Source organism: Pteropus vampyrus, unplaced genomic scaffold (genome assembly GCF_000151845.1).
Source record: "Pteropus vampyrus isolate Shadow unplaced genomic scaffold, Pvam_2.0 Scaffold107, whole genome shotgun sequence".
In the NCBI taxonomy this organism is placed as follows: Eukaryota; Metazoa; Chordata; class Mammalia; order Chiroptera; family Pteropodidae; genus Pteropus; species Pteropus vampyrus.
In genome coordinates, this window is record NW_011888888.1 from 808,063 (window position 1) to 829,441 (window position 21,379).

The following is a 21,379-nucleotide window of genomic DNA, read 5'->3' on the forward strand; positions in this document are numbered from 1 at the left end:
AAGATTTGTTCCATGATTTGAATAGTCAAACCACACAATGGTTTATTTTTAGTAAAACTACATAAGATTAAGCTCTGCTTTTTCTTTAATCATCACTTCCTTCAACTCCTTTCCAGACCTTCTTGACTGTCAGGTCAAAAACCTCTCTTACATGCTCTCAGAGGTCTATGTCCTGCTTTATGGTGATCAGCAGGACAAATGGTGATCACCATTTGTATGTTTACATTTCTTTGTGCAGGAGTTTGATTAAGTGTGTCTCCTCACTCGATTGTCGGCTACATGAAGGCAGGGACCATGTAGGATTTCTGCTCCCCATTGTATGCCTAGCCCTAGCCCTCTGCCTGGCATGTTGTAGGCACTTGTAAATGCTGGTTGAATGAAGGGGTATTGAATAAGAAATAAGGACCAGCCATAGGCGATTAGCTACATTGATGACACCTTCCTTTTTAAAGTATGTTTTCCAAAATAAATCCAGTACTGTTCAGCAAGAAATCATTGTTCTGCAGTCAGCTGTGTCTTCCTGAAAAGACACAAATAGCACATGTACATATGTGCACACAAACATAATAATTTTAATAATTTAAAAGCTATATCTCTTTTATTTAAAAAAAAGACAAACTATGTGGAATGTAGACATTCTTATTAGCTTAACTTTGACTGACTTATTTCCTCTCTTCTGATGGTCTCTATGATTATGTCTTTTAGTAAATTCTTACTAGTTTTTCCTCTTATCACAACAACCCAGAGGTTGCTAAATGACTTGTGCTCAATTCCAAGGTTGTTCTACTGAGAGAACAGAATAGTAGGAGGCATCAGGAAGCAGGCACAACTTGGAGGAACAGAAATGAAGCAAATATTGCTTACGCTGTGATAAGTGAAACCTCTGTTGCTTTGATTTGCACCTTCCAACTAAAACCCAACTAGCGAATATTAAAATGAGGAAAAGAGGTACTATCTCTTGCCCTTTCACTCTGAAATATAAATTTCCAGCTAGGACTCTCAGAAGCTATGATTTACCATATCCTGGACTCACCTTGTTAACCAAATGATTAGTCATTTTCTTTCATTTTGTTTTTTCTTTATTTAAATATGAAGTCCTCAATATGGAGCTCTTGAGGTCTTTTACCTTCTCAAATGTCTGACAGCACACTCTGATTCTTGAGTATAGCAGCCTTAGAATATACAAAAATGTGTGGCTCTTCTCTATGGCCAGACCAGACCTTGATTCTTTTATTATTATAATGAAGATTACAGGACCCCAGGAATCAGAGATGGGCCAAAGGTCACTTGCCCTTCATCCATTATCAAATTACCAAACTTTCTAGAGTTCTACCTAATGCTAAGATTCTTCAACCTTCTGAATATATCTGGGTCTCAATCTGAGCCTGCTTCTTTCATGAAGTAAGAGAGAGAGCTTACCCTGGTGGGAGAGCTTGTCTGGAGAAAAGAAGTTGTTTTTACTCTTTTTTTTTCACTTTCCGTGGGGCAGAGGTTGTGAGTCCATGTTTCTCTGAGGTCTATTATAGAAACATTAAAAAAAAAAAAAAGGCAAGTGCGACTTCGAATAGGACTTATATCAGGGAAATGGCATGTTTTCCTCTTTTATTATAGATATGCAGCCTATATATTGGAAGGGACACAGAGGTTTTACCATTTACCATTTTCCTTAAGAAATTGGCAAAAGTTACTATTCATCAATTTCATTTACTTCCTTTGAGAGGAAAAATATCTTCACTGGGTAAATGACTTTATAACTCCAATGGGAGAAATTTTCCCAAGGTTCATGATTCTGCAAATGTATTTACTTTTTTCTTTTTCTTTCTTTCTTTCTTTCTTTTTTTCTTTCTTTCTTTCTTTTCTTTCTTTCTTTTCTTTCTTTCTTTCTTTCTTTCTTTCTTTCTTTCTTTCTTTCTTTCTTTCTTTCTTTCTTCTTCCTTTCTTTCTTCCTTTTTGCTTGTGCTTTCTTTTCTAAAATTTAATTTAAATGTCTTTTGCCTTAAAAAATATCTTTCTTTCTTCTTCCTTTCTTTCTTCCTTTTTGCTTGTGCTTTCTTTTCTAAAATTTAATTTAAATGTCTTTTGCCTTAAAAAATAAGACCAATATATTTTTACTAGCTCCAAAGAAAATAAAAGGTGTGTTCACCTTCCTCTTAACACACTGAAGAATGTGTTTTAAGACTTGAGTTAATAGATGATTAATCTCTGAACACTTTTACTCCTAGTAAACAATACTGTTGGTTACATTTTTCAAAATTGCCAAAAATAGGTAACTTAAAATAATGAAAAATAAAAGTTATAGTTCAGTGTTGCCAAATTACCAAAGCTATTCGAAAAGAGCCAGAAATTCTCCATTGTGATACTGACATTATTTTTACAATAATAGAGGGAAGAAGGATCCATCTTTGTCTACAGTTATCTTTGACAATCTTCATTAATCTTTAAGATTCTTTACCCTTGTTTACTAAAAAACTGGATTCACTCCAAAGTCTATAAATATTGGCAGCAAAATTAGTTGAAATCTAGATAGCCTAATTCATCTTCCCTCTTTGATGTCAGTAGACTGGGAAAGAAAAGGTATTTTCCTGGTATGAAATTATAGATGTGTACAGTTTGTTTATATATTTTAAAAGAAAAGAGATGTATTGAAAGGATCGAGAAGCTTGGAAAGCAGCTGGGACAAGTTTTAGTTTGGTGGCCTCAAAACTGATTCTATGGGGGGAGGAGGACTGGGCAGCAGCCCAGCACGCTGGTGTTCCAGGGTTTTGAAGCACTGGGACCAGGTCCCTCTTTTGTTCATTGACGGTTACCAATGTTCGTTGGCAGCCCGCAGGTTGCTAAGAGTTCATAGAATGAGCATCTTGGAAATTTGAAGATGAAAAGTGAAGAGGAAAGCAAAAGGTGGGAGTAGAGCTGTCAGTGTAAACTTAACTTATCCTTACCAGAATCACTCCAGTGGCAAAGAGCCAGAGCTCCCACATATGTTTCTAACAAAGAAGATTCTATCTGATGGTTTCAAAAATTCCCAAATAGCCTCTTAAAACATACAAGTAAAAACCTATAATATGTTTCTGAACATCAAAAATCTGTATCTGATAACCACCTGATATTGAAACATACATGCAGAAGAAGAAATTAAGAAGTTTGGAGAAAGATCTGAGACACCGTATGAAGATTAAGTGTCCAACTGAGCAGACATGATTTTCAAATAAATGTTAAATCTCTCTTGAATTTTTCTGAACTGTTCTATATTTCAATGCTTTGCTATGAGATGTTGGTACAAGAAACATTTGTTATATTTCCCAACAGTAAGACCAGATTCCGATGGATCCAGGAGAGCAGCTCACAGAAAAATGTGCCTTCCTTTGGTTTGGACGGAGTGTACATATCTGAACCTTGTCCCAGTTACTGCAGTGGCCATGGAGACTGTGTTTCAGGGGTGTGTTTCTGTGACCTGGGGTATACCGGTAAGGCCTCAGACATGTGTCTGATGATTTGTTTATAAAATATGTATCTCTAGTTACCATATTTCATGTAACTTTTTCCAAGGAAATAGATTCCGAGTTTATTCTTCTTTAAGTTCTAATTGTAGGATTTTGCAACCCAGGTATATCAGGTGGAAATTTTTTATATCTTTGAGCTGCCTAAGGAAGAAAAACATGGTAACACAAATTTATTAGTGCTTGGCACGATATTAAGTGCCTTTTATTTCATCTCATTTAATTCTAACAATAACCCTGTGCCATAGTACTTTTATTGTCCCTGTTTACATTTGAGGAAACTGAGGCACAAAGAGATCACACAGCTAGGAGTTGATTGAGCTGGGCTTCAAACCCTTGCAGTCATTCTCTAAAACCCAAGCCCAAGCTCTTAACCACTCGGCTGCAAGGGCTCCCTGTGCTCTTTACATTGCTTTTTGTAAGACATGTAATTTTATACACCAAAAGTAAAAATCAACTAACGAAATAATAAAACTAAGACTTCCAAGGAGAACTTTACAAGGGAAGTATTTTCTGACCACAGCCGCCCTTGAATGTTGTTCTAAGCAAAAATAAAAAGGACGCTGAAATTAAAGAGAAGATATTATAAGCTTCAAACTCTTTTTTAGAATTTTTCCTGGAGGCAACTTCAGAAGGATCCTTTGCAGCTTTTCAGTGTTCTGCCCTTCTTCTGGAGCATAACCAAAGACAAACATATGTTGTTGCAAGCTTTCTGTGTAGAGTGCTGTCACTCGTGGTTCCAGGGTGGTTGTTTAAAATTTGGGATTAACTCCCTCTGTTGATCCTCTAACAGAAGGACAACAGCAAACAAACTTTATTGTGGACAAAATCAATTTCTCAGTTTGTACAAATCCTCTGAGTAGCAAGAGTCAGGGAAATGTGTGGTTTCCAATGTCTCCCTATTAAAAAAATAAAAAATTATAGAGACAAAATAGTATGTTTGATGATGATAGTCAGACAGTGGTGAGATATAAGTTCTCATGTTGTTTCTTTCCCCTGACACCTGTGAAATGCCTCGTTTGCCCATGCGCCGAATGTGCCTTCTAATGTGTAATGATTTCAACAAAGCCTTTCTCCTATGTATTTCTTTTCTCGGAAGCTGCCCAAGGAACCTGTGTATCTAATGTACCTAATCACAGTGAGATGTTCGATAGGTTTGAGGGGAAACTCAGCCCTCTGTGGTACAAGATAACAGGAGGCCAGGTTGGAACCGGCTGTGGAACGCTTAATGATGGCAAATCTCTCTACTTCAGTGGCCCTGGGAAAAGAGAAGCGAGGACTGTCCCTCTGGACACCAGGAATATCAGGTAAGCAATTAATCGGTACACTTCTTCGTGAATATTGTATTGACCACACCATGTGGTCTTAACCTAAAACATTTTGTTCTGTTATTGAGGGGTTACATAATGTTTCTCTCTGTAGATTCTGATATATAAAAGTGAAGTCTAACTTTAACTCTGTAATAAAATAGGTAATTTCTACAAAATTTATACCACACTGTATTCATCAGCATACAATCATCACCTAGGCTTGTATATCTAATGTATGTCAGCTTGGTTTTCTAAAGTTCTGCATTATTATGAAGACTATTTGGTATTATTTTTAATATATGCCAATTAAAACCAAGATCTTTTTTCAACTTTAAATTCTGTGTTCAAAATGATGCATCTTTGTTTATCTAAGTTTATTTGTATTCACTTACTGAAAAACTGCTTCAGAAATTTAAAATACCTACAATGACACCTACTGGTAAAATAAATAACTGCTTAGTTTTAAGGTCAAATGAAATAGTAGCACACTTAAAATTGTGCTTTTTTTATCAATTAAATTATTCGGGAATTGAAAGAAGGAAAACTGAGGAAGCGTTTGAAATTTTTAGAACTCTTCCTCATAAAATTCTTTGTCATATTTTATGCTTTCAATCTGTTACCACTTCCTTCTGAGCCCTTCTCAGAGAATTTCCAATAGATTTATCTTGATTTAAGGAATTCCCATTTTGGTCATTTTATTATTATATCACACTGTCATGATGAAGTGTTTCCTTTTGTTTAGATCAACGTTATAGAATAAAAGTAATGTCATATTAATTAATTTTTTAAATGTTTACAGAATTAACTTACTATATAAGCTTTGTTGTTTCTGCTGGTCACATGCCTTTGTACAAAATTTTTTTAATATGTCAGAATACAAAGGTTAAGTCTTTTCTGAATTCACCTACTTGTGAGTAAACTGAAGTGTTTTTTTCCCCAGACTTGTACAGTTTTATATACAAATTGGGAGCAAAACTTCAGGGATTACCTGCATCAAACCAAGAGCTAGAAATGAAGGTAAACTGCTATATTTCTATATAAATGACAGTTACCATTGGCAAATTAGTCCTTTTCCTTCAAAGTTCGGCCAGGATTTTGCAAACTGATCCATAACCCTGAGTCATTCCTTCTCTTCCTTCCCCTCCCCTTTCTTCCCCTCCCCTCCCCTTCCCTTCCCTTCCCCATCATTGAATGAGTAGCTGCATAAAGCCATAATCTCTAAGATTCCTCATCCAGATCCTTAAACCTGAGAAACCTCATGTCTGCTCTGCATCAAAGTATGTTTTGCGGGGGAACCCTGTTGCTTTATAACTTTCTACAGGGAGAAAAAAAATAGCACTTTTACATTCAGCACTGGGACTAGAAACTTGTTTGCTAAGGCATTGCTGAATGCAGAATAAACTCTACCCCCTGTCCCTAAGCATTCTGGGGATACTAGAATCCTTGGATTGAAGGAGCAGTTCTTGGTAATAATAAATATTAACTTTTACTGAACATCTATTATATGCAAGGCATTGTTCTAAGTATTTTATCTCTGTTAATTCACTTAATCTCCATCATACCCATTTGCCATAGGTACTATTATTAGTCTCATTTTACAAATGTGGAAGCTGAGGCACAAGGAGGTCAAGTAACTTACCCAAGATCATGCAGTCAACAAGTAGAGGAACAGGGATTCAAACCACTCACTCTGGCTTCAGAGGCTGTGCCTTAACCACCATGCTGTACTACCTCTCTTTTTGGCCAAAACTCTATACTCTCTAGGCATCCATACCATCTTCTGCCTCAGTGATTCAGTTTTGAAAGAAATGCAAAAGACTTGAAGCATAAAAGGTGGCCTTCAGGAGCTCTACAGATATGACAGGATTCCTTAAGGGTCCCTGAATGTGAACTGACTCCTAGCACAAAATCCACAGGTATCTCAGATGGGTCCTCCTCCAAAGCCTGACCTCATAAATGGCATGTGAAGACATTTGCAGCTTCTAAGCTTGTTATTATCTCAGGCATGACTGTGTAAAACGTATTGGCTTAAATAGTACCTATTAGTCAGTATAGCTGCTGGTAGACCTCTCATCAATTCTTACTGTCCTTGGCACTAACTGAAAGCTCAACATGACTTTTTCTGCGTATCTCAGTACTTTTAGTCTAGTAATTATCTGTATCATCTATTTACTCAAGCAGCAGTCTAGAAATGTTTATAGACCATTTTGTGTCCCCTAATCTCTTCAACAAATATTTATTAAGAATCTGCTCTAAGCCAGACACTGTTCTCATGTGCTATAGATACAGTATTACCAAAAGACCAGTGTAGCAATCATGATGAGCTAGGTTATGCTGCAATGGCAAACAACTCTCTAAGTCTCAATAGGTTAAAACAAAAAAAGCTTCTCTTTTGTGCTACATTTTCACTGTGGATCTTCTGATGTCCTCATTCTAGCACCCAGGATAATGAAGCAGCTGCTGGGTAGGTTCTGGATGTTGCCAGCCACATGGCAGACAGAGTGGGGTGAAGATGACAAGAAGTGCAAACTACTAAACCTCTGCCATTAAGGGCACCTACATTCTAGTGTGAGAAGTCAGAAAATAAACAACAAAGAAAAGAAATAAGCAAGATGTTAGATCGACAGATGTTAGGCTAGACAGAAATAAATAAGCTGATGAGATAGAAAGTAAACTTATGCTTGGGAAGATGTTGACTTAGAATGATCTGGGAGGAGGCTCTCTGAAGAAGTGATATTTAAATTGAAATCTAAAGGATGAGAAGGAACCAGCACAGCTCAGGGAAAGTTTTCCAGATAGAAGAAACAGCAAAGGCCATGAGGTGGAAAAGAACTGTGGTGTTGGAGGAACAGAAAGAAGGCCAGTGTGGCTTGAATCTTGTAAAAGTTGGGGAGCGGTCCGAAGTAAGGGGCAGGCAGGAGCTGGTCATGCAGGAATTTACTGGCCACAGTACGGAGATGGAGTCCGAATCCATGTGCAGTAGAAATGAGCTAAAGGCTTTTAAGCCTGGCAGCAACGTAATCTGACTAAGTTTTTATGAGATCACCCTACAAAAACAATATGAAGTTCAAAACAAATGAATATTTCTTGAGCATACACATTGCCTGTAGAGACAGGAGCTTTGAAGAGTGCAAAAAGACAAGGTCCTATCCTCAGGACCTCTTTTTCTGTTTGGAGAAGGAGAGCATTTTAATATTTTATTTAACTCTTGTAATAAAGTTAATATTTTAAGATAGTTTGTGGTTGGGATAGTGTAGCAATTGTGTACATGACTCTTCTGAAAATTCCAAATTGGTACCCCTATTGGTATATGAGCTACAAACAAACAAAACCTCTGGCCAAAGTATAGTAGGAAACATCTACTTTTCATAGATATGAGGCTCTGCTCTATACTTATCCTCTGATTATAAGTTCTGTTATCTGTCCTTCAGGGCAGATTCCCTTAGGATCTCTCTAGGAACAAGCAACTTTTCCTCAACTACTTCTGAACCATTTTTTTGAACTCACTGCTAGCCATGTAATTCACATCCCATAGGCATTTCTTAGCATTTTATTGAAAGCTGGTTGTTAAAATGTAAATCTCCCTAAATCCTTGAACAAATCTTTTCCAGTGAAGAAAGTAAAGATTTTACTTATCCAAGGTGAAGTCTCAATTTACATATATGGAATTAAAATCAAAATTAGGCTATTTTCAATAAGACTGGGCAAAATGCAGATGGTGTAATTTAAAAAGAGAAACGTTTTACATGCCTTAAACATTCAGTGTATGAGCCAAAATGGCTTGATTTATTCAGATGTACATGTGTTAGATGGCTCAGCAATTGATATAAAATATGGATATTACTGTTTCCCTTTATTGCATTTCTTCTCTCTTCCATACTTATCTGGGAGGTGTTCCTTCAGGACTCCTCTGAAATTGGGGTCCTCCTCTGCAGACTTTGTTGCTGCCTGAAGGATTATGTGACTCTCCTGAAAAAGTAATAAAGGGAAAGGCAACAAGTAGAAACCAAATGGAGTATGGACCTCTTAAACCATACTTCTCATATTTTAACATACATCTGAATCTCTTTGGAAGCTTGTTAAAATGCCGATTCTGATTCAATAGGACTGGGGTGGTAAGCTGCTTAACAAATTATTCCAAAACTGAGTGGCTGAAAGCAAGAGACATTTGTTATCTTCCAATTTCTGTGAGTCAGGAATTCAGGAGCAGTTTAGCCAGGTGGTTCTGGTCCAGGATCTCATGAGGTTGCACACAAAATCAAAGTCAGGCAGATGCAGTCATCTGAAGACTCAGCCAGGGCTGGAGCATCTATTTCCAGGATGGTTCACTTACATGGCTGTTGGCTAGAGTCCTCAGTAACTCACTGTGCGGACCTGTCCATAGGCTGCTCGAGTGTCCTTATTACCTGTCAGCTGGCTTTCCTCAGAGCAGGAGATCCATGAGAGAGAACAAGGAAGAAAGTGTAGTACCTTTTATGGCCTAGTCTCAAGAGTCATACACTCTCAATCCTACCATATTCTATTTATTAAGCTCCACTTTTTGAAGGGAGGAGTATTAAAGAATTTGTGGACATGTTTTAAAATTACCACGCATAGGGCCTGTTCTTTGATGATACATGTGCTGGACCTTGAACCATACTTTGAGTAGAAGGTACTAGAAAAGACCAGCCAGTGAGATTTTATTCTCATGATGCTTCATATCTGGTACTATAATCTACCAATCTACCTTCTGAATAACTTACCCAAGATAACTAAATTATTCATTCTCTCCCTCCTTCCCTCTTTCCCTCCCTCCCTCCTGCCCTCTTCCATGTCTCTGTCTGTCTGTCTCTCTCGCTCTCTGTAACCCAAAATCACATTCAAAAACCATAGGACATATTTTAAGCAAACGTGAAGGATTAGAGACTAGAGTTTTCCCAGAGAGCTCATCAACTTGATTAAATAGTGGAAACAGCTTAACTTCAATTTTCTTCATGACGGTAGTGTGACCCTCTCCCTTCTCCAGCACATGGGACTTACTTCCACCCACGAAAGCGCTAACTGCCCATTCTGTACCTGTATACAGCATACTATCTCCCCTAAGGGTTTTTATTCTTTGAGCTATTTTTATCTTCTTATTTAAAATGATGGTTTCTTCTATTTTAAATATGGTGGGATTAATTCTCCTAGGATTTCTAATTGTTTGCATATTTGTCATTGTTCCTGGCATCATCCCCTGTTAGATGTACTGATAATAATTTCATGTGCTATTGAATAGCCCTAAAAGGCTTTCTTTATATTTTATTATAATATTTCTTTAAACTTAATCTTAGTAAACTTTTTGTTATACAGCATTAAAGGGATTGAGATAGTCTGGTCAGTTAATGGGAAATTAAAAAGTTATTACATGTGCCATGACTTAAAATTTTCCACAAAGATTAGAATATAATAAAATTAATATAACAAATTCAACTTCACTGAACATAATTTCTGTGAATACTCAGAAAGTAATTCAGTATCCCCAGCCGTAATTATGAATATGCAATGCCAGTCTTAGGAACAGTTATAAAATAGACAATAAGATAGATGCTAAGAAAGCCCTCTGCCCCCCCATCAAAATAAAACAAATATATCTCTCTCCTATTGATTCCTATTATTTCATAATTAGCAATTTTTCCTTTGCATTCAACATTACCCTTTCCTTGTGTCCTCTTTTAAAATAAAAATGTTTCTGGGAAAAGTAGCAGGGATAGAACATGAGGTCCCTTAAACTTTAATGTGTAAGTCCCTAAATCACATCACTTAGCGAGACGCAGAGGGACAATGCAGAGATAGGGTAAGTGAAGGGGGAAAGAGTAACACAGAGAAAGGAAGGTCGAACTAACATTGGAGGAGAGTGAGTTTTCCTGCCTTGCTGTTTAATAATTTGGCTACTTTCCAACTTCAGTGACCAAGGTCTGACAAAGCATGAAGTGCCAGTAAAGGATTCTTCTGCTTAATAGAATTTTGAATTGGGCCTTCCTTATTGTCTGGTGTTTCTGTAGAAGAGAGCACTACTTAATTTTGTGCTGGAAGATTGAGATATTTCTTCTGAGATTACAATAATGATATGAGACTTTATAATATTCAGGACAGAATCTAAAATTCAAATACATATCTGGAGTGGATTTTTGTGTCCCCCTTACCAACGTACTCATTGCTCATACAAGCTGAGCGGTCTTTAAAAGAGCTTACGTATTTTTTTTTCCTCCATTTCCTGGGCGTTGGTGCGTTAGAAACTGTCAAGAAATTGATGGACTTCAGATCTACTAATTCACTCGTTGGAAGTTAGATGAATGTGCCTTCATTCTCTGAGATGCAATTTGAAGTTTCTGCTGCAGTCTTGCCATTTAAAAAAATACTGTTCATTGCCCTTTTTTGCCTCCAGGAAAGCTGTCCAAGTAACTGGATTTGTGTCTTTTAACTCAGGGCTTGTTGTTCAGTATTCAAATGACAATGGAATACTCTGGCATTTGCTTCGAGAGTTGGACTTCATGTCATTTCTGGAACCACAGATCATTTCCATTGACCTGCCACGGGAGGCGAAGACACCTGCAACGGCTTTTCGATGGTGGCAACCACAACATGGCAAGTTACTGCTCACCCCAACTTTCCTGGTAGTGGTTAGGTCATTTGGTGAAAGCCACATTATATTGTATGTTTCTTAATTTGCTGTGAACTTCTAGACAGTTTGATTTAAAATCACAGTCACAAAGATATTTATATTACATATAATGAATCTTCTCTAACTGCCTTTATTCATCTGCTTTCAGGGAAGCATTCATCCCAGTGGGCCTTGGATGATGTCCTTATAGGAATGAATGACAGCTCTCAAACTGGGTTTCAAGACAAATTTGATGGCTCCATAGATTTGCAAGCCAACTGGTACCGAATCCAAGGAGGTCAAGTCGACATTGACTGTCTCTCAATGGATACCGCTTTAATATTCACCGAAAACATAGGTATATATTTTCACCAGATAAAGGGAGAATATTTAATTAACCACAGGACTAAATTAACCGAAACCCAAGAGGAGATTCTGTAATGCAAAACTATATGCATAACTGCCTGTCCTGAGGGAGGCTCTTGATAAAAAAAAAAAAAAAAAGGTTGTATGGTCCTCTAATATAACTTGGTAAGTCCAAAGATAGTTTTCATTGGAGCTGTCTTTCACAGAGCACATATAATACGACTGAGGTTTCTCAAAAGAAGAGAAAAAAATATCTATCTGAAGACATCTCACGTTTCATAATGTGCAGAATTACAGACTTAAGACTCTATGTTAGCTCTTCTCAAGGTAGTAAAGTTTGTCAAGTTAGCAGACTTCCATATTTCCAAGACTATGCTAACCAAATAAAAATACCATGAAACTAAAAGTCAAAGCACATTTAAGGCACAAAAGATAAGACATGGTTTTGTTTGGTACTGAAAGTATCCAGGACAAGCATAAATGCCAAATAAGAAAAGAGAGCACAATTATACGCTGCCATTAAACCTTTCCCTTTTTGTAGGAAAACCTCGTTATGCTGAGACCTGGGACTTTCATGTGTCATCATCAACCTTCTTGCAGTTTGAAATGAGCATGGGCTGCAGCAAGCCCTTCAGCAACTCTCACAGCATACAGCTCCAGTATTCTCTGAACAATGGCAGGGACTGGCACCTTGTCACTGAAGAATGTGTTCCTCCAACTATTGGCTGCCTGCACTACACAGAAAGTTCAATTTACACCTCGGAAAGATTCCAGAATTGGAAGCGGATCACTGTCTACCTTCCACTCTCCACCATGTGAGAATTGTCATTTGGCTACATGTCAGAACTTTAGGTTCCTGTCACCTAATTTGAAAATAATTGTGATTCCACTTAGCAATTCTATTACTTTCTCATGATAATTATGCATGGAATGTGCCAGGAAAAAAAAAATGCAAGGTACTTTGGGTTGCAATTTTTAAACGTGGTTAGGATCTCCAAAAGTTTTACAAAGCTAAACTTTTCTGTTCTTCAGCTACGTGAAGGCTGCCCACCAGATTCCAGTTTTAAACTGTTAAGGATCTTCCCAATAACCAGACTGACATTTCTTCACATAAGTAGTATGTGAAATCATCACATATGGGAGAGTATCCTCAATTGTTTTGTTTTGGTTTTTGCTCTTGGTACCACAATAAGAATAAAAGGTTGGTTCCTTTGGAATTCCCATTTTGTTTTACATCTTTCTTCCCCTCACCAGCATTTCAGATTATGTTCAAGAGTTGTATTAGGGTTTATAGCAGGCTCCCACTTTTGTGGCTTGGTCATTTGCATATTTTAGGATCTTCTAGGAACTAAGGTGTACTGTGGTGACTGGTTAGAGATTGTGCCATCCAGGACTGCTCCCCAACATCCCTGCCTCTCCCCTCTATTGCTCTGTTCTGAATTGCAAGCAGGTTAGTCTCTGCAGGCTGCATTTGTTTGCCAGCCTCCTGTATCTGCTGGCTTCCTGATATATTTAGACAGTGGCAGATACTGGCAAACAGTTGGAGGGTGAAGATAGAGATTAAACAGGGTATTCCTCCCCTCCCTTTCTGCCTCAAGTGCGTCTTGGCCAACTTCAGTGGCTCCAGCTCCCCCTAGATGGCCTTTCATGTGACTCTGGCCCTGGGCACCACCAACAAAGTCTCCTCCCTGTAACCACCCAGCTTTGGACTTGTAGTGGCTTCCCGACTTTGCTAAACTCTGGTTTCCTCATTGCCCCTGTTGGCTTCTCAGCTCTGCCACTAACTGCATCCAATTCCCTGCATTAAATTCTCTCTGTGTTAAATACTTAACAGTGGTTTCTATTTTCCTAACTCAGTTCTGATTCAGAGATGCACAACCAACTGGCAGAAAAAAAATGCAGGAAACCAAATCATTTTAGTATTTAACCTAAAATAGTTTCCTATGGACCCCTATAGCTTTTAAAAAAAAATGCTTCCTTGTAGCTCATTTATTCAATTTATTTTTATTCAACAAGCATTTCTTGAATCTCTATTGTTTTAGAACTCTGATAAAAAACAAATAAGCTGATGCCAGTGTCCAAATATATAGTTTATGATAACAGATATCTGAGCAATTATTTATGATATAAAATAATAATAGAGGTAATACTCAGGGATATTATTGAAACACAGGGGGATACTACCTAACTCAGTTTGGGGAGAATGGAGAGAGCTTCCTAATGGAGCTAATCTCTGAGCTGTCTAAATAAATGAGTAGAACTTGCCCAAGCAAAGAGGGCTTGTGGGAGGGCATTTGTGCTGTTGTAAGCCAAAACACAATCCCAGAGGCAAAAAAAAAAAAAAAAAAAAAAAGCCTGAGTTCGTGGGGAAATTCAAGGATTCGGTACTGTCAGAGTATAATTATGAGACAAGAAATAGGGGAAGATAAGGCAAGGGAAGAGGGCAGATGAGAGGGGACTATGTGTGTCATCTTAAGCAGTTTGGCCTTAACATTGCATGTGTTGGGGAACCATTTGAAGGGTCTAAGCACAGCGGTCATGTGGTTCGATTTCTGTTTTAGAGCCACTATGCTGTCAGCTATGTTTCACTGAAGAACTGTATAGGGAAAACAATGGTACTTGAAATGTTACTATTGAAATTCTACTTCAAGGATATTGTGTTCCACATTCCAAATAACTAATGTACTTCTGCTACATAATCTGTTCCTAAATGAGGCACGGCTACTGCTGTTTGCTAAGGCTGCTTATATTGCTGGATAAAGTGGTCTTCTGACAGTATATTCCAAATAACTGATTGTAAATGTAGTAGAAGATATGGGAGTGTATCATGTCATTCCAGCCCTCACCTTTTGGAACAAAATAGAGGCAGAAGTTCAGTAGGCCTCCATTTACTATCTCAGAAACCATTCAGGGACTGTAGAACAGGGACCTCATGTCTGGAACTTTGTGGGATCCCAGCTTTGCCTCATGTTTATCATCCTCGATTCTTTCCCGGTATGAATAGCAGTGAAAACCTGAAAGCAAAAACTGAAATTCTGTAGTTAGTTTGAACACAATAAATCAATAGTTCGAAATAATTTTCCCATCTCATACATGTGTTCACAGACTCTTGTATAAAAGAAATGGTGAAATGTTTTTAAAGCATGGTTTTTACTCTTCCGTTTGTGGGATAAGAGGAAACCACATCCAAAACTTGGTACAAAAACAAGTGTCTTAAAGAAGAGGGAACCGGAACCTGGAGGAGGGCACTCTAAAACAAAAAGAGAGTTAAAATAAGTGTTCTCATGCTGTCAAGGTTGCCTGTCAAAGCAAGTGTGTTTCCTTTGGTTAGATCTCCCAGGACCCGGTTCAGGTGGATTCAGGCCAACTACACTGTGGGAGGCGACTCCTGGGCTATTGATAATGTTGTGCTGGCCTCAGGGTGCCCTTGGATGTGTTCAGGACGAGGGATTTGTGATGCTGGACGCTGTGTGTAAGTTAATAAAACTGACAGTTCCTTTTTTTGTGATGCAAAAATAAAAATGGCTCCTTGAGCTCAGGACAAATAATGCCTTTTCTCCTCTCATTTTTTTCTCAGGTGCGACCGGGGCTTTGGTGGAGCCTACTGTGTGCCTGTTATTCCTCTGCCCGCGATTCTTAAAGATGATTTCAATGGGAACTTGCATCCCGACCTTTGGCCTGAAGTGTATGGTGCAGAGAGGGGGAATCTGAATGGTGAAACCATCAAATCTGGAACATCTCTCATTTTTAAAGGGGTCAGATAAGATTCTACTTCTCAATGCTACCTTGAGATTCTGTTCTTCACTCTGCTTCACACACATGCATTGCTGAATCTGTTCAGATGATGTATTATTTTATAAATAGTTATTGTCTTCTAGCCCAAACCTTGTTTCCTTTTCTATTCAATATACTTTTTATGATCATTTAGGCACAAAATTTTTTCTTCTGCTTTGCTAATCAGCCTTCTTTACTTTCTGTTTCGATTATAGATATAAAAATTATACATACACAATTTCTAGAATCTTGATTTCCAGAATGTAGCATTTTATGTGTTTTTAAATATGTGACTTAGAATATTTTTTAAAATGATTTTATGAAAGGTCTTTGTTTTTTCCTTACTTTTTTTTCTCCTCCTGACAATAGAATCATTTGGTGACTTTAAGAAAACCAGACATTTAAGTCAAGTTAAATAGCATTCTCAAACATTGTTAGTATGTTTTTGTATTTCAACCTAGATGGCTGGTTAGAAATCAAGCAATTGTGTTAAACTGTGCTAAGCTGGCATATATTCATATGTGAATACATGCTATATCCTGTCTTTCTCAGCATGGACAAATCAGCTAATCTAGGTGTGCAAATGAAATCTTTAACAAAACTCCACGTGTGTTCCTGTACAACCTTAATGATTAACACCTGACACATAGAAAATTAGAAACCCTGGAACTTTTTCAATTATAGTTAATAGATGCTGCCTATCATCCTTGTTTGAATTCAGAATTATTCTCAAGTTTTAGATGAGAAAGGAAAAACACTTAGTGGTCTGAGAGATTAATAAGCCTCTTAAAGTTGTGAAGGACCGAAGAAATTGAGGTACAACATATCAGAGTAGAAACTTTGGGGTTTGGGGGTTGGAGGAGTAGTTAGTCTTATCTAAATCTTTAGCTCTCATTACTAGTTGCCCACTTCTCATCTGTTCGAAGCAGTTGACAAGACCAAACAAAAAGGAGAAGCCCTATGACTTTCCATGATTCAAATATCTTTACCTGATAAATTTTTAAGCAGTAGAATTAACCTGGTCCCTAGATCCTGTAAAGGAAGAAGACACATAGTCTTTTATATTTTCCCTTTAGCCATCTAAATGCAAGAGCAGCCAAATATTATATTATTAGTTATATTATCTGTCAGCTCTGTAAGGTGTAGAAAGGGCTCAGCATGCACCATTCAGTAGGTTATAGTTTGACCCAGAAAGGCATTCTTCCATGAAAAAGAAAATGATAGTCTCTTTTTAATGTTTATAGATTCAGGAACAATATCAGCTATTAGAATAGTTTATTTGATGCAGAAGAATTCCTCACATTTAGCACAAAGGGATTAGCAAACCTGGAAAAAGAATGAGAAAAGAAACATGTCTATATAAACAGAGTATATGCAGCAGCAGAGCTTGACAGTTTTGCCATGTAATTATCAAGATCAAGTGTTGGACTATAAAAAAATATTGCAAATATAAAAGAAATACTTTTATATTACAGATCATACCCACTTTCAACAAAATTGCTCCTACAAGATTCAGTGTAAAATGGGTCCTTTTGTGGAACAACTTCCCAAAAATCAAGAGGGAAGAGTAATCATATTCCTTTATCTTGATGTTAGCAAGTGACATTTATTAGCTGGATCTATCAACTACCCACCTCAAAGCTTTTTCATTACAAGCTGAAGAAGCCACCTTTCCCTATAAACCTCAACCTCCACATGGCACCACGCTCTAAAAAGATCTGAGGCTTAGTGCTTGTAAGTGTATGAGGGAAAATGTAAAGACATTGAGACATGAAGAATAAGCATTGATGAGGTGTCATGGACTAAACAGGGGAGTGAGTTATTAGAATAAATGAAAAACAAAGACTGGAACTATAAGGCTTTTACATGACAACCTTCAATCCTGGAAGCCTGAATCTGTGCTTTGTAAAGTTCAGGGATGGGTTTAAATGCAGTTGCTTTTTCATACAATAATTCAAATTCTCAAATTCTAAATTTAACATTATCTGGATCTCTTCTCCCAGAACCAAAAGATAATTAAATAAACAAAACACTTGTGACCTATAAAAAATGGAAGAAAATTTCAGAATCCAACATGTCTGGATTTGAATCCTGCCATCACCACTTATTAACTATGTAATCGTCATCAAGCTCCTGTCACTCTGAGTGTCAGTTTTCTTATCTACAACAGGATGATAATAATATGTTTCCCTTAGGAGTGCTAGGTGCTTTAAATGAGTGAAGTTCAATTTTAGAACACAGCATGTTGTAAACACTCAGTATATGGTTGCTATTATGAAATTCAATTTAAAATTTTTCAGCTGTTGAGGAATATGCTCTATAATAAACATAATGAGGAAAAGGAAGAATTTGCTTTGCCTACCTAAAATCACATTTGATATTTGTTAATTGGTGATTAAGAACTCGGTTGGCACTATCCACTCAGTATCACACAGCCCTCCACTGCCGAAGAGTCACTCCATTCAGAAGTCACAGATGAGAAACTGAAAGACCCATTTGGACTTTAGGATATTTGTGTAGTGAAATTCTATTTTACTGGCTGTCACTGCAATCCTGAGTGCACGTGGAGAAAACAAGCTATGGAGCTGTCAATCCCAGGCAACCAGAAATAGTTAATTAGCAGAAAAAATTACTAAAGCTAATGTGATCATTTTCCTCCTTCCTTGGCTTCTCTGCATGAGCAGTTACAGCCTAGGCATGAGGATTTGCTTAGTTATGCCTTATTTAACTTGACCAGCTGGAGGGGGTCGTGTCAGTCTGAATGAGAGCCTCCTGGGGCTGTCAGAGTACAAGGGAGTAGAAGTTCCTAAGACTCCTTGGAACCCTGAAAAAGTTACCTACTAGTTCCCAGCTTCCTGCGGGAGCACTTGGCACATTTTCCATCTGTTTTCTTGTTACTCCTCTCACAGCATGCTGTGATCAAAGGAGGCTATTTTTTAAAAAGACCTGTAGATATGTAATGCTATCATTTTTTCACTGCTTTTTTTGAAAGTCACAGCAAAGTGTGATTCACAGTTGAGACAATGAAATTGTGTCATTCACGCATAGGAAATGAAAGCCATTAAGAAAAGAGAAATTAATCCTCACTTAATATCATACTTAATGGTAAAAAACTGAAAGCTTTCCCTCTAAGATCAGGAACAAGCCAAGAATGCCTTCTCTCACCACTCTTATTCAATATAGTATTGAAGTCCTAGCTAAAGCAATCAGGCAAGAGGAAGAAATAAAAGGCATCCAAATTGAGAATGAAGAAGTCAAATTGTTACTTTCTGCAGATGACATGATTCTCTGTATAGAAAACCCTTAAGACACCACAAAAAAACTATTAAAAACAATAAATAAATACAGTAAAGTTGGAGGATACAAAAAGTACAAAAACCTGTTGTGTTCCTATACATTAACAATACAAAGAAATGGAAAGATATTCTGTGTTGATGGATTGGAAGAATCAATATAGTTAAAGTGATCATATTACCCAAGACAATCCCAATGACGTTTTTTAAAGGAATAGAGCAAAAAATTCATCCGATTTGTATGGAATCACAAAAGATGAATGGGACTACATCAACTAAACAGCTGCTACACAGAGAATGAAAACATCAACAAAACAAAGAGGCAACCAACTGAATGGGAAAAGAAATTTGCAAATAAAGCCTTTGATAAGGGGCTAATATCCAAAATATATAAAGAACTCATACAACTAAACAACAACAAAACAATCCAATTAAAAAATGGGCAGGGAACTTGAATAGGCATTTCTCCCAAGAAGACATACCAACAGCCAACAAACATGAAAAGATGGTCAACTTCACTAGCTACTAGGGAAATGCAGATCAAAACCACAATGTGATACTACCTCACACCTGTTAGAATGGCTATTATCAATAGAAGTAATAACAAATGTTGGAGAGATTGTGGAGAAAAAAGAACCCTCATACACTGCTGGTGGGAATGTAAATTGTACAGTTGCTATGGAAAACAGTATGGAAGTTCCTCAAAAAATTAAGACTAGAATTCCTCTATAACCCATCAATCCCTCTTCTGCGTATTTACCCCAAATTTTTTAAAACATTTAACTGTAAATATTTATGCACCCCAGTGTTCATTGCAGCATTATTCATGGTGGCCAAGACATGGAAACAACCAAAATACCCTTTTATAGATGATTAGATAAAGAAGATGTGGTACAGATACACAATGGAATATTACTCAGCCATAAGAAAAGATGAAATACTGCTATTTGCGACAGCATGGATAGATCTTGAGATTATCATGCCAAGTGACATAAGTCAGACAGAAAAAAATTGAGAACCATATGATTTCATTTACATGTGCAAGATAAAATTGAAAGCAATAAATGAACAAGACAAACAAACAGAGACTCATAGACATGATCAATAGTTTAGTGATTACCAGAGAGAAAGCGGGGAGGGGGAGGTAGATAAAGGTAAAGGGGGTCAAATATATGGTAACAGAAGGAGATTTGACTTTAGGTGGTGACACACAATGCAATATAATATGACATTATTGAATTGTACATTTGAAACCTATATAATTTTATTAACCAGTGTCATCCCAATAAATTCAATTAAAAATGCAAAAGTAAAAAAAGAAAGGGAAATTATTAATTTTGCCTTTTAAACTGGACCAAATGTGGCTTCTTAATCATTACATGTATATATTTATTATTTAGCTAATGCCAGTTGGGTGTATAAAATCAAAGAAAGTAATTTTTCAAATGAAATAAGATTGCTAACGTATATTTTTGGTTTCAGGAAGGACTAAGGATGCTTATTTCAAGAGATCTAGACTGTATCAATACCATGTATGTCCAGTTTTCACTTAGCTTTATAGCAAAAGGTAAGTCATTTCTATGGCTATGAATTTATTATTTCTCTTCAAGAAAATTTTCCCAGGCACAGTTCCTCCTCCACAAAGAAATAATGAGGTTGAGGCCCATAAATTTTGTTATATGGAAGAGTTAACATAAATGTGAGTACATAAATATTCACAAATGTTCTTCTATAATATAAATTCACCTTAGAATAAGCGTAAGATAACTACTGATTTTATAATAATTTCATATAACTGTAATAATCATACTAGTTCTGTGGTAAATAAATTTATCATCATATCCCTGAGTCTTTTTCCACAATTACTTTCTAGCTGTAACATTTTTAAAATTAAAAAATTTTAAATCTGGAAATTTGGGATTTTCTTTTACAGATGCGAATTTAAAAAAGCCCACTCTGTTATTCTGACCTTTCATGTAAACTAAATAATTTTATTGACAGATAATGCCATTTGGATAAAATAAATTTTTTACATAGATTTTGTTTTTATCCTGAGATTTAAATGTTTGACCTTTTCTAAAGTTGGGATGTCTGTACACAAAATTTTTTATGTATCATTGCCTAAATGAAACAGAAAGATAAGTGTTTTTATATAAGAAAATGAGGCAGATATTGTATGAAAACCCAAGATTTGGTATGTGTTTTAAGATATATTCATACAGAAAATCCAACCTGTCATCACTTTAAGTTGCCTCCGAAGCATTTGGACTATAAAGCCTCAATGTGACTATAAGTTGGCTTATGCACCGATGCCAAAAGAATAGTCTAAGAATATATGTTTCCTCATTTTTATCACAATACACTTCATGCCTGTGTTATCTTCTTTCTAGGTACCCCAGAGAGGTCTCACTCTATTCTATTACAATTCTCCATCAATGGGGGGATCACTTGGCACCTGATGGATGAATTTTACTTCCCTCAAACAACCAACATACTTTTCATTAATGTTCCCTTGCC

General features: G+C 36.9%; 1 protein-coding gene across 2 annotated transcripts in view; it reads left to right on the forward strand.

The window, feature by feature from the left end:
* RELN (reelin) overlaps positions 1–21,379 on the forward strand; it is a 482,573-nt gene that overhangs the window by 389,490 nt on the left and 71,704 nt on the right. For both annotated transcript variants that reach the window (XM_011365192.1, XM_011365193.1), the window contains exons 29-37: positions 3,307–3,464; positions 4,597–4,804; positions 5,748–5,824; positions 11,255–11,413; positions 11,599–11,787; positions 12,337–12,610; positions 15,127–15,267; positions 15,373–15,550; positions 20,345–20,429. In XM_011365192.1, the coding sequence (XP_011363494.1) occupies positions 3,307–3,464; positions 4,597–4,804; positions 5,748–5,824; positions 11,255–11,413; positions 11,599–11,787; positions 12,337–12,610; positions 15,127–15,267; positions 15,373–15,550; positions 20,345–20,429 (1,469 nt within the window). The remainder of the gene's footprint in view (positions 1–3,306; positions 3,465–4,596; positions 4,805–5,747; positions 5,825–11,254; positions 11,414–11,598; positions 11,788–12,336; positions 12,611–15,126; positions 15,268–15,372; positions 15,551–20,344; positions 20,430–21,379) is intronic.